General features: G+C 46.7%; 1 protein-coding gene across 5 annotated transcripts in view; it reads right to left on the reverse strand.

Annotated features, from left to right (window-relative positions):
* Nucleotides 1-13036, reverse strand: part of PTPN3 (protein tyrosine phosphatase non-receptor type 3) — a 139561-nt gene that overhangs the window by 39200 nt on the left and 87325 nt on the right. For all 5 annotated transcript variants that reach the window (XR_004626530.1, XM_019796738.2, XM_002916526.4 and 2 more), the window contains 5 exons: nt 12628-12716; nt 11463-11526; nt 9797-9969; nt 6258-6392; nt 3781-3957 (listed from right to left, as the gene is read on the reverse strand). Coding sequence is in view for 4 of the 5 variants with exons in the window: in XM_019796738.2 (XP_019652297.1) it covers nt 3781-3957; nt 6258-6392; nt 9797-9969; nt 11463-11526; nt 12628-12716 (638 nt within the window). In the remaining variant the exon portion in view is untranslated. The remainder of the gene's footprint in view (nt 1-3780; nt 3958-6257; nt 6393-9796; nt 9970-11462; nt 11527-12627; nt 12717-13036) is intronic.

Consider the following 13036-nt stretch of genomic DNA (forward strand, 5'->3'; position numbering starts at 1 on the left):
CCCACCACCAGGAGAGCTCCTGGCTGCCAGCGGGGCAACCGGGTGACAGGGCTGGGGGCCTTCCCGCACACCCGATGTGGCTCCAGAGGGCATTCCCAGAGTCCCTAAAGTTCTTTTTAGGAGTGTTTAATAGCGGTGGGTAAGCACGCACACTATAAAATTTACCATTCCGACCTTTTTGAAGTGTACAGTTCAGTAGCATTAAGTGCATTCCCACTGTCGCCTGCACAGAGTTCTGAGATAAAAAGTGACAGCCGCCCCATGTCCCCCCTGGAACAAGGCAGGCTCTAAGAGAGAGGCAAGCAAATATCGAGGCATCACAACACAAAGCCCCACTCCCTCTGAGGACCCTTCAGGACAACTGTGAAAAAGCAACAACAACAAAGGTCTCCAAATACGACCCTCCCCTGCACCAAAGTGGGTTTTCTCCCAGTCTCTGCTCTGCAAAGTCACTTTTCCTTTAGGGAACTTCCCTTCCCACGTTTTCTGGGTGGTGGGTTTAAAAAATTTTTTTCTTTCCTTTTTTTTTTTTTTGCCATGAAGGAAACTTCCTTTCCCGCAGAGTTCGGTCTTTGCTCTGAAGCAAGCAAAGGAACACGGAAGGGCTGAGAGAACCCTGGGAGTAACAAAGCTGACTTGGGCACAAAACAGCTGCCAAGGATTCATAACTATAATCATAAACTTCTCTGTGCTGCTATAAATATGGAACAACCTGGCCGGTGACTCACCCGCTAAGATGATGTTCAGAGAACCTGGGCCACGCCACTCTGGGTTGAGAGCCAAAGTCTATCTGCTCTTTTTCTTCCTTTCTCTTTCTTCTTCTTGCTTACATGGGTACAGAATGTTACACTTAATTCTCCTTTCTACAAGGAACCCTCCAGACTGTGATATTATTCATTTGATTTCTCTGACAGAATACTTCTTTTTGCCTCTCAGCACAAACGGGCTGTATAAAACATGTCAGACGTTTCTTCAACGCCTTGCAAATAAATACTCACTCAAGTAACCACCCCACGTTTCTTTCACCAAGCACAGACCAATCTTTCTTGCTTGCCTTGGGCAGTGGAGGGCCCCCAGACTCTAGGCGGGGCAGCTGCCTCTGAAGACCCAGCAGGAGGCAGCTTCCCGCCAACAGGAAGGGGTCCCCCACTGAGGTGGTAGGGACGGCCATTTTTCACCTGCTCACCCCACCTGCCATGCACGGCCGCTAACATGACTCCATGAGACTGGAGCACTTGCAGAGCCACAAGGAAGGCTGCCTTCGAATCACCATTATTTGCTACTTTTAACATTTAGCTGCAAAATAAAAAGTGCCCCAGGATGACACATCTTACAAGGTCTGACAGAGGAGTTTCAGAAAGAACGGATGTGCTATGTGCAGGGTGTGCAGGGCCCGAAATTACTTGAATCAAACAAGACTTAAGGAAGAGAATTTTGAATATAATTTTAATGAATGTAATTTTTTTTAAGTCGGCTCCCCACCTAGAGTGGAGCCCAACGTGGGGCTTGAACTTATGACCCTGAGATCAAGACCTGAGCTGAGAGCAAGAGTCAGCTGCTTAACCAGCTGAGTCACCTAGACTGCCCCACACGTAAATTTAAATAGCCTTATGTGGCTAGCGGCTTCTGTGTTGGACTGTGAAGGTCTCACTGCTGCTCGACGCCATAATGTGGGCGGCAGACCACAGTAGGAAAATCTCATATGGCACATGTAACTGGGCTTCTCAGGACCCTCAGAACCTTCCCCGAACTCTTCCCTTTTACCAAAGTGGCAGAAGATGCAGTGATGAGCAGGCTGACAATGTGCTATTTGCCTGGCTGGCCCGGCGGCCCCTTAAGGCAAAGACTGGTCTCATTTGCCTTGATGTTCCCTCCGTGAGCAGCAACGGGTGCATACGGTGTGCTGCTGTACTCAGCCATGCATGTAGCCCCGGAAAGCATCCACACCCCACTGGACAGAATCCACCTCTCTCTACCTGGCACCGATCAGTGCTGCCAAGAGCACTTTCTGTGATGGTGGACATGTACTCTAGCTGTTCTGTCCAGTACAGTAGTCACCACCTCCATGTGGTTCCTGAGCACTTGAAATGAGGCTCAGATGACTGAGAAATGGGCTTTAAATGTTAAGTAACCTACATCTGAATAGCCACTCGTGCTTCGTGGCTACTGCACTGGACCACAGGAGTCTGGATGGTCCACAAATCCATGATGGGACTGCAAACCACAAGAGGAAGGGCTGACATGGAGGGTGTGAGACTGGGCTTCCCAGGGTCCTTGGTCCATTTCCCAAACCCTCTTTCTCCCTTCCCCAAAGCCACAGAACCCCATCACAGACTCGAACTGGCTCAAGTCATGCATGCCTGCATTTCTGCCTTGGTTACCTAGACTTGCAAAAACTATGGTGTCGCACAAAGGAACTCACACCCTTCCACAGTCACTTCAACAGGGCTGTAAGTTGGAGCAAGAGATAGTGATCATTTCAGCAAAAGCATCCGAGCTCAGGCCACAAGGAAACAATGACCAGAGGATTATTTAACCAGAGGTGTTAAGAACAGAGATAAGCTAGAAACCATGTTTGCTGCGGTCAGAGACAACAGAGAGGTAACAACCTCAGAAGGAAGGGGGAAGCCAGATTTGCAATTCACCTGCGATGTCTAGAATACAATCAGGGTGTGTTGAACGCGTTAAGCCTAGCAGCTAGAGTGGTAAAAATTTACAGATTAACTAAAGTGCCTTCTCGCTAATCCTGTGCCATTAGGGGAGGCATTATGTTTCTATATTCCGGGTATAGTATGGCACTTAAACAGAATCGATACCCAACGCCTACGGTTGACTTCCTAATGGTTGATCTGGTCCTCTCAGCTTAAAATGTCATGTTATTTACGATTACGTCTTGCCTACTTCCAAAACTTGATTTAAGATCGCTTACTCTAAAATGTATAGCTTGGGTAGGATTGTGAATTCATTAAGAGAGAAAAATAAGACCCATGAATAAGGCAAGGAAGAGTAAGGACTATCTTAGAGACTGGAGTAAGGGAAGCCAATGCAACGGAGCCCACCATGGAGCTCTGAGTTGCCTGCTAATCAAGACAGAATTCTGAGAACTAGTGAACAGTGAATTCGATACAGCTTACTGAATAATAAAAGAACTCAAGACAGTACTTTTGGAAAGACATTTCCCCTCCTTGAGATGCAAAGGGAGTTTCACATTTAAAAAAAGTAAAGTGTGGACATAAAAGAATTTAACGCAAGCTGTTGACAAAAATTTAATAAAAATGGAGGAGATGGTCCACGGATGTTTTTGCTTTACACTAACAATTCACTAAAAACAACCTCCTCTCCCCATAAACCTTAGGGCACACTGTGGGTCTGAGAAGGCTTTCTGTGGACGGGTACAAGTAAGCCTATCTCCAACGATCTAGAAATCTCACATTGATTAAAACTTTGGCAATCTAGAGAAATACTACTACTAAGGTTAACATATCTATAGCTCTGGAATGTAAACTGATTTAAAAGGGGCTTTGCTCATGAACTGGAGACATCCAAGAGAGCTCACACGTCTGTGGAGGGTAGGTCTTTGTCATACAGAAAACGGAGTGTAAGCTCTTGTCCCCCCCGTGACGGAAGGGTCAGTCTGATGTTTGCTGTCATCCTGGCAGAGAGCAGCCTAGGGAGCTGGCTGCAGACTCCAGCCCTTGACTTAATTGGCCAACTCTGGGCCTGAGCAAATTCCTCAACAGCCAAAACAAGCAGATACAAAGAAGAGAACATGTTGCTTACTCTAGGTGCGGGCTTCGGTTCTGAGAAACCTCGGATTCGCTGTCTTTTGGGGACAGGGAGCCCTTGTACGTGTAAAATACATCTTCGGTTTCGGTAATGTAGGTCATCTCGTTCGCAAGGTTATCTGCAGAAGAATGCTGAGGCTTTCGGATTTCGTGCCGGAGCCGAGGACTTCGCCTGTGTGGGGGAAAGGTTGAGTGTGAAGTGTTGAAAGCAAATTCCACTTAAAAAACTTTATCAGGCATCAGGGATCTAACTTTGTGCCCTGACCTTTCTAAGGATGCCTTGGCTGAGCTGTTGGAAAATAAGAACCAGTTAACCCATTACTACACCGGAATCTACCCAGAGCTGCACAAGTCCTCGATACTCTCAGCCTGGTGCTGTAGCCTCTAGAATGGCAGCCTCAGCTATAAAAACAGGCAGATGAGATTAATTTATGCTCTTTGGTAAGTGGTGAGTGTTGATTTAGGGTGAGTTATTCTTCTAGGAAGACTCAAGCTCTCAATGCACAAATAATAGACCGTACTGACTACTGATCAATTCTTCGGATTCATTTAAACACCAGTATTAAGGGTTTAGAAGCCAATATACAGTTTCTGGCAAAACTAAAACCTTACTTTACTTACATCTCCTCATGTGAATTTCACTTAATCCAAGAAGAAATGTTCATTTTTTTTATACAGATTTTTATTTATTTGATGGAGAGAGAGAGAGACACAGAGAGCAAGAGGCACAAGCAGGGGGAGCAGCAGAACAAGAGGGACCCTGACGCGGGGCTCGATCCCAGGACCCTGAGATCACGACCTGAGCCGAAGATACACGCTTCACCGGCTGAGCCACCCAGAGGCCCCGAAATGTTTGCTTTTAAAAATAACATCCGTTATGCCCTATTAGACGGCACAGCAGCACCACCCTGTTCCTCCGATAGCAGCAGCAGCTGTGTGGCTTTAGGCAAGTCACAACACCTCTCTGGGCCTCAGCTGTACCTACCTGCTCCTGAGAAGGAACCAAATGAAGCAGTGTTCTCCGGACGCTTGGTGCAGCCCCTGGGCATTGGCTCCTCCAGTGGTGACCCCAGGCTGCTGAGCCTTCTTACTTCTATTTTCTCTCCGTTTTTCCACCTTCTTCTTCCTTAGCCATTTCTCCCAGACACTGTCAGGGCCTCCACTATTCCCATTCCCCCGGGGCCCAGATAATCAATAATACTATGTCCAGAGTAGGGGAGAAAGGCTTGTGACTCCTCAGGAGGCGACCTATAAATAGCAGTCAGAGCTCCAGGCCACGGGTTTGGCGACATCAAACCCTGCTGTTCTCCTGGATGCTGTCCTGGGCCTTGGCTCCGGGGCCCTGGCATTGCTGCTTCAAAGGCTTTCAGACAAACTAAACTGCTATTTTACAGTATAGATTTACCACTCTAGGATGAAGGGCCTAAATCCTGGGTAACCAAGAAACAGATCTACTCAATCGTGCTATGATTTCTAACACTAAATACCATCCGCACCTCTGCCTAGAGCATTTGGCCCCGGGGGGGGGGGATGGTGGGGTGGTCCTCGCCCACTGGCCCTGTGGAGGAGCTCCGTTTTGCGCCCGTTAGAATCTCCCTAAGTCTTAGTCGATCCCTCCCTGGTAATTTATAGGTCCACTCGCGTCTTTTATGAAATGAATACAAAGCCATGCTCTCCAGTCCAACATGGAGCTGGGGCAATGTTTCTGGCGTGGTTTCCCCTCCTGCAGACGATGCCTGGTCATTTTGGACCCATTCACAAAACTGGCCTGATGTTCCTGAGGAACATTCTAATGCAATAACAATAAAAATTCCACCTGATTTTTACCCCCCCCTTACCAAACATTTGTACACTGTTAACTCATTTGTGGTGATTTTTTGAACCCTTTGACAGATGGGAAGACTGCGACCAGAGAGGTAAAGAAAAGAGCCAAAATCCGAGTCCAGGTGATAGAGCTCCACACTGTCCAACCCACTTTGCCAACAACCACTTTCTTCCTTTTAAGCCATCCTCTTAAACACCGGCAGGCTACATACAACCCCCTCTGCACCTGCTACTGTTGCTGAGGGCCACGCATCCTACACCGCGCACCTTTACTAGGTTTTCCCCGAGTTTATTTTGTGCGATGTTAACGGAACCCAGACGAAGTAAAACTCAGTGTGCTTCCTTATCACAGGACTTCCCAGAACATTAATACGCCAGTGCGTACTCTAATTCCAAGAGGGGCACTTCAGTAGGCTGTAGTTCTCAAATTCAGACCAAGTAACATCCCAGCATCACACACTAAGGAAAATGTTTAGCTGGGCTTGGGCATGTCATGGAAACAGTAAACTGTTCATTCCGAAAGAGCCAAGCACGCAAAGATAAATTCTGTTTGCAGGCCACCTATATTGGGAAAACTTATGAAGCTGAGTTTTTAGGAGAGATAAAGTGTTTACTGGTGGGTAATACCAACAAAAAAGGAGGACGTACCAGTTGGGAGTGATGGGAGGGGACCGAGAAGGCAGGCTCTTGGTTTCTAAGTGCTCCACCGATAATGATCTCCGCATGGCTGGGTTCCACACCATCCCTCCAATCACCTTTTTGCAATACTGGTTACTTAGAGACCTGAAAAACCAGGAGGAGGTTCACTTTCTGCACAGACAGACATGTTCAACAAGACATTACACCATAAAAGAAACAGTCTCTCCACACTCCCTCCCCGGTGGAGGGCTGGTTAGCACCTGGGTGACACCAGCCAAGGTTACAAGGAATACAGGTGTGAGGTCCAAAGGGGTTCCCTTCTATCCTGGCCTTTCCTTGTTGTTTCTTCGTTTCTGGTGAAAATATTTTCTTGGGCTCTACTACTGCGAGCAATGAAGTTGCTCTCAGAATATAACCAAACTTTCCACGAGATGAGAAGGCATTTTCAGGGTAACACAGAAATACAGCTCGAGTAACTTCAGGAAATTTTCACGTCACTCACAATGGCATGAATACAAACATTAACTATCCTTCCAGGAAGGTGCCCTTCGTCATCCCAGCTGGCAGAAGCCATTAGCTATAAATCACAGAAAACTCTCTGAAAGAAGCCCTGAGAAGATGCTTTGGCGGTGGAGTTCCACGCCATGTGCTTTATGAATGGGCCTCCCTGAAGCTAACCTTCGTGTTTTATTTATACGTAAGAGAATTTAAATCTTAGCTGTCTAGACCCCTCAAGGAATGAATTCTTTGAAAGGATGGGGTTTCAAGTCAGTTTAAAGGAAACTCAGTTCTGCCATTCCTGCATTTTAAACAATGTTTTAATGTCTTATCAAAACATTCCACGCATTTCCTTGCAGCCTAAAACAAACAAACAAACAAACAAAAACAAAAAGAACAGGACATAAAACCCAGAACATGAAACCCTCCCTAGAATATCAAGGTACTAATCTACAGTAAGAAATACCTCTGTCACCGTGATCAAAATGCTCATAGCAGCATCACTTAGAGAATCTAATCAGAAAGCAAATTAGCATTGATTGAGAACACTGCCTCAGAGAAGGAGACCAAGTGAGAGGATTTAGAAGTTTAATGTTGTAGCTCCCCAAAGTACGTGTCATAGGTTATTAATAGATATTCTCTGGGGGGAGGGGAGTGTTCCATTGTCCCTTAAGCTTGCAAAATACTGAATGAGTTCCTTTTTTTTTTTTTAGATTTTATTTATTTGACAGAGATAGAGACAGCCAGCGAGAGAGGGAACACAGCAGGGGAGTGGGAGAGGAAGAAGCAGGCTCCCAGCGGAGGAGCCTGACGTGGGGCTCGATCCCATAACGCCAGGATCACGCCCAGATGCTTAACCGCTGTGCCACCCAGGCGCCCCTGAATGAGTTCCTTTTATGTGGAATGTCTATCAGGAGGCCCCATATGCAAATACGTAGGTGTAGCTCTAGGGTTGGGCAAATCATGTCAACTATCCTCAATTTTCTCATATATAAAATGGACACAGTGAGGGTGAAAATTTGCAATACAATGAAGTTGGTCTTAGTAGTAAAGAACTGTTGCCCCATGCCCCCCAGTCACCGATATCCCATTCAACCACCCAGCGGCAGATTAAAAATGGCTCAAGTTCTTGGACCCTTGAAGGTAGGTTGGCCTGTGACTGCTCTGACCAAGAGTAGCTGTGCCAGTTCTGGGCCTGGCCTTGAAGATGACTGGCTGCTCCTGCCTTAGGCCCTCAGAGCCCTAAATTTCTGCATAAGACATCCAAATACCCTGCTGGAGAGCCACCATGAAGAGGCCCTGAGAACAGAGAGAAGTAAGGGGTCCAGGTGAGTCCAGCCTTCCAATCACTCCATGAGGCATGGGAACAAAGTCGTCTTGGATCTGCAGCCCGGCCCAGCCACCAGCTGCCCATCGCTAAGAAACCCCAGTCTATACTGCATGGAGCAGAACAGGTGGCTGGCCAAGCCCTTCCCAAATTCTCGATCCACAAAATCTCAAGAAAGAACAGTTTTGTTTTATTTTTTAAAGATTTTATTTATCTGAGAGAGAGAGAGACAGCATGCATGCAGGGAAGGAGCAGAGGGAGAAGGACAAGCAGACTCTGCACTGAGCAGGGAGCCCCACCCGGGACATGATCTCATGACCCTGAGATCATGATGTGAACTGAAATCAAAAGTTGGACACCTAACCGACTGAGCCACCCAGGAGCCCCAAGTACCAAAATAGGGGTACTTTCTTCTGTCACAACGGATAACCACAACCTGCCCACCTTACCCCCAACTCTGTGTTGGCTGTATTTTACAGAAATGAGGACATTCAAATAGTAAATTCAAATGAAAAGTGACACAGGCAAGATCTGAACTCAGTCTTCTCAACAAAGTCCATGCTTTCAAAAGCTCACTATCCAATCCTGTCAGCTGGTCCGAAGGCTTAGGTTCGACTAAAGTGAATAGTAAATTCCCATAAAGTTGTGTCTGTGACATGTTCAGTAAGAGCCACTGAATGTATAAAATCCTAGATAAATATTACAGGAGCTGGAAACTTAGAAAATATATTTGTTCTTGGTTCATCAGAAGCTGAGAGAACACTTAGCACCAAAATACTATCACTGATACTAACAGAAATTCACTGCTTATTGAATCTATAAAAAGCTACCTAATGATTATTAACATAATAGGAATATCACTGAACAGTCTGATACAGTCCCACACATCAGATAACGACTCAGAGACAGGGGCACTGTTTCATTAGTAACAGCCACATCAACAACAATGCAAAATTAGGAAAACCATTTTTCAGACCAACCAACAGTTTATAGTTACTTGATAATTTCTGCTAGATCTTGGACTCAGAGGGCAGTCTTAGAATAAATACACAGAAAGGTAAACTGCAGGATTAGTTTAGGAAATGCACCTTAATCTAAGAAGTTAAAATTTTAGAAGAGTAATTTCCTTCACTGCACTCCTCATCAAATATTATGATTATCATTCCTGTATATACTAGTACACATGGGATTTAAATATAACGTAAATATAATTAAGTACGTGCGTGGTACAAAGTGTGTGCTCAATTGCCAGTTTCCGTGATTACTGTTATTTTTTAATAGTGACATGTAGTGTATCCCAAAGTCACTGGACTCTGGGAAGCTTTATTCCTGCTCATTCATTATTTGGGAGCACTGTATGGAACTAACATTCTGCGGGAGAGGCTATCCTAGGGGCACGACGACCCTGAGTCACGGCCACATGCTTCCCTTATTGTGCATGGTGTGGGAGCAGTTGTAATTCAGGCTGCTCGGGCGGGCACTCCCAGGGCAGCCGAGTTGCAGACGCAGAAAGGAAGGATGGGAATATGAGCAGTGGCTGAACATGCACGGAAGGAGACGCGGCTGCCTCTGGAGACACTTTCAGCCACACAGCTCCGGCTCCAGTGCCTGGGGCCCCCGGATGACATCATCCCCTTCCCCCAAGGATGTCCCCTACCCGGTGGTGACCAGGACATATTCACATCTCAGTCCAATGTGGACGGCGTCCCTAAAGAATACTCACTTTTTGGGGTTCCTAGAGCCCATAGCCCAGTACTGGGACAGAACATTCTTTCCCTGAGGTAGTAGCTTCTTTGCCTGGAAGAACGTATGATGCTCGACACAGGACTTCCACAAGTTTTTGCAAGATCGGTAATTTAACATGTTGAAGGCCACGATATGTTCCCTGGATTCAGTCTGGGAGGAAAAACATAGTAGAGGTTTCATCTGCACAGACGAAGGAGCAAAGGCTCACAGGCATCCTACACCCACATCAGTGGTCCTCGGGTAAGATGCGACAGACAGCAGAGAACCAGCTTCGAAATGCCTGAGGCCACAAACCAGCGTTACAGGAATAGTCAGAGCAGGATCTGCTACCCACCTTAGTAACGTGGTAAAGCTGATCTGACTCTATTCTTTATTAGCATTAGCACTTGGGATCCTTCAGGAAGACTCTGATTTCCAATGTGCTTACATTCCTGGGTTGGATATATTTGGAGCAACCAGAAAAAGGCTGTGTGATGTATTTCTTTTAAAATTTAGCTCTGGGAAAATCTCTCCTGAAGAAATACTCTTCCATTTATCTGAAACTGGAGATTTTTATAAAAGCCTTTGGATTTCTCTTTGCTCCCCAAGCATGGAGTTAAATTAAGTGCTCACATATCATCACTTTAATTACTTCCTTGACCTTCATCCTACCTAAGTTTTCTGTTTTCATGTTAAATTACCACCTTGTGCATTTTGGGGCTACCTTTGATCTTGCAACGGGGGGTCAGGAGACCCAGATTCTAGTCCTAGTTTGTTCTGAGCTTTAGTGGCCTCATTTCCATGTGTACTTTAGTGTCCTCATTCCGGGCTAGGTGAAGCCATTTTAAGAACATATTATCTCTGAAACCCTGGGAAATGAACATAGTGACAGTAAGTGAAAAATACAGAGCCTAACAGGACAGAGCGTGCTGTCGTGGAAAGAGCAGGCATCTCCGATTCAAATTCCAGCTCCTCCCTTGGTGGCTGTGGGAACCTCAGCTTCCAAACCTTCAGGTCCTCTTCTTCATCCAGAGCCATCTGGAGAGCAGTGGTCTCCTCTTAGGAGACACACGTGAAGGTGACTATGCATTTTATTATGTTGTTTCATTTTTTAAAAGATTTTATTTATTTGAGAGAGAGAGAGAAAGAGCGCAGAGCCCGCCGCGGGGCTCGATTCCAGGACCCCGAGATCATGGCCTGAGCCGAGGTCGGACACTCCACCAGCTGAGCCACCCAGGCCTTACTGTGCATTTTAAACACATCAAGGGAAGGAACTGATCTTGCTGACATTTACCGCTACTCTGCGTGGGCTCATGCTCTTCTATGGAATCTTCTGGATTCCCCGAGAGGCAGGTACTACTGCATTCCTGGAACGAGGAAGCTTGGGGAGGGGACGTTAAGGAACTGGCCCAGCTGGTCAGTGGAGGTGGAAGAGCGAGGATCCAAACGCATTGTCACTGACTCCCAAGCAAGTTATGTCTCCAGCCTGATAAGCACAGTGAATTCAACAGGGAACTCTGGGCTCCGGCTTCCATTTTCTGTCCAGCACACGCTAAGCTCTTTCTCCCAGTCACACGGATGGCCAGCTGCCCTCCCCAGCTGCAGAACTAATGGCCGAAGTGGCTACAAACCCAAGAGACAAAGCAAGTGTGGACATAACTCACCTGTTTTTGTCGCTGATGTATGAAGAACTTTTTCCTCTTGAAAGAAATTTTTAGAATGTTCACCCTGCAAGAAAGAAAGCACACAAAATGCAACTTGGGGATGAGCCGTGTGACCGCTGATGCCTTGCAACGTGTGTCCTCTGCTCCGTGAGCACGAGGAGCGCGGGCTCGTGCCTTCCTAGACTTTACCTCAGGGTAGGAATGATGGCGGCCTCGTTGCCTCAGCCAGGTGCCAAGGAGCTCACTAGGAGTATCACATGAGGGCCGCTGGATTACAATGTAACTTTTAAATAATAAGAGCCACGGGCAACGTGCTCTGCGGTCAGCTGCTCTGGTGAGGCTGCAGCTCTGTCTGAGCTGGTGTGTGCCTGGGGAGGGCGGCTGAGGGCCGCGCGGAACAGCAGGAGGACAGACAGCAGCCAGCCAGACCTGGGCGACCACATCCCAGCTCCGATACTTACGGGCCATGTGTCAAGGAGCTCCTCTATTGTTTGCACAGGAACACGATTATAGCCCCTTACAGACAGCATTTTTATATACCAGGTCCCCCACTAAAAGCTTTACTAGCAGTCCCTCAACTAAGCCTTGCAACAGTACTGAAATGTATGATTATACCCAGTTTTCAGATGGCAAAACTGAGGCTCAGTGACCTCACCTAAGTGCTCAAGATAATTCAACTAGGAATGCGAAGATCTGAGCCCGTGCTTTCAAGTCCTGCGCCATGCAGTCCTTGGAAAGCACTGCCTTTTTCAGAGTGGTCTTGTGAGGATTCAAGTCTGAACAGCTGGTAAAAGTCCAACTAATAACCAAGGAACCACAATGACAATACAGTTCCTGCCCAGAGGAAGTTTTCTGACTTCTGGCCAATGCACTGCCCAGGACTCCTTAACTCCAAAACCCGCCTTGCACCATTTTATCCATGTTTCCACAGAGTATCCCAGACCACAGGGTGACTGGGGGGGAAGGGGCTGCCGGTGAAAACCCAGCTACTTTTCCCAAGTACTGAATCTGGGTCAACCCCAGAGGTCAGAGGTAAAAACCTAGGGGGTAAAGTCTCCACATCCTCCTTCAGAAATAAAAGTTTAAAATTAGAGATAACATTTCTTTTGTTCAGCATATTTTTAAAGCATGATTCAGAAAATAATTAGAACTGGTTTGCACTCACCAAGGATAGAAACTTGTGCAAATATATTTTCGGTACACGGCGATGCCCGCAGAAGCAATCCCAATCATTAGCTCTAAATTGTGCAGATCCTGTAAAAAGGGAAGAGCTCAGATTCACAGCATGGCACAGTCACGCTGATGCCCTCCGGTAACTCAAACACCCACGCTTTTATAAATAGCAGTATGTATATGTTCCAAAGGGAAAATGTTATGGAAAACAGGCGCAGGGTACTTCAGACCCAAGTACTTAGCTCCTCTTAGCAGACTCTTCTGAATGAACACATGTGGTCTGAGAGCAACCACTGGGTCCCACCAGGGAGGCCCACTCGTCATGCCACAGACTCTTGCCACAAGCATCCAATTGTACATTTTCAACGAGATACCATGCTAGCGTCAGAAAGGCCTTGCCC

This window comes from Ailuropoda melanoleuca, chromosome 7 (genome assembly GCF_002007445.2).
Source record: "Ailuropoda melanoleuca isolate Jingjing chromosome 7, ASM200744v2, whole genome shotgun sequence".
NCBI lineage: Eukaryota > Metazoa > Chordata > Mammalia > Carnivora > Ursidae > Ailuropoda > Ailuropoda melanoleuca.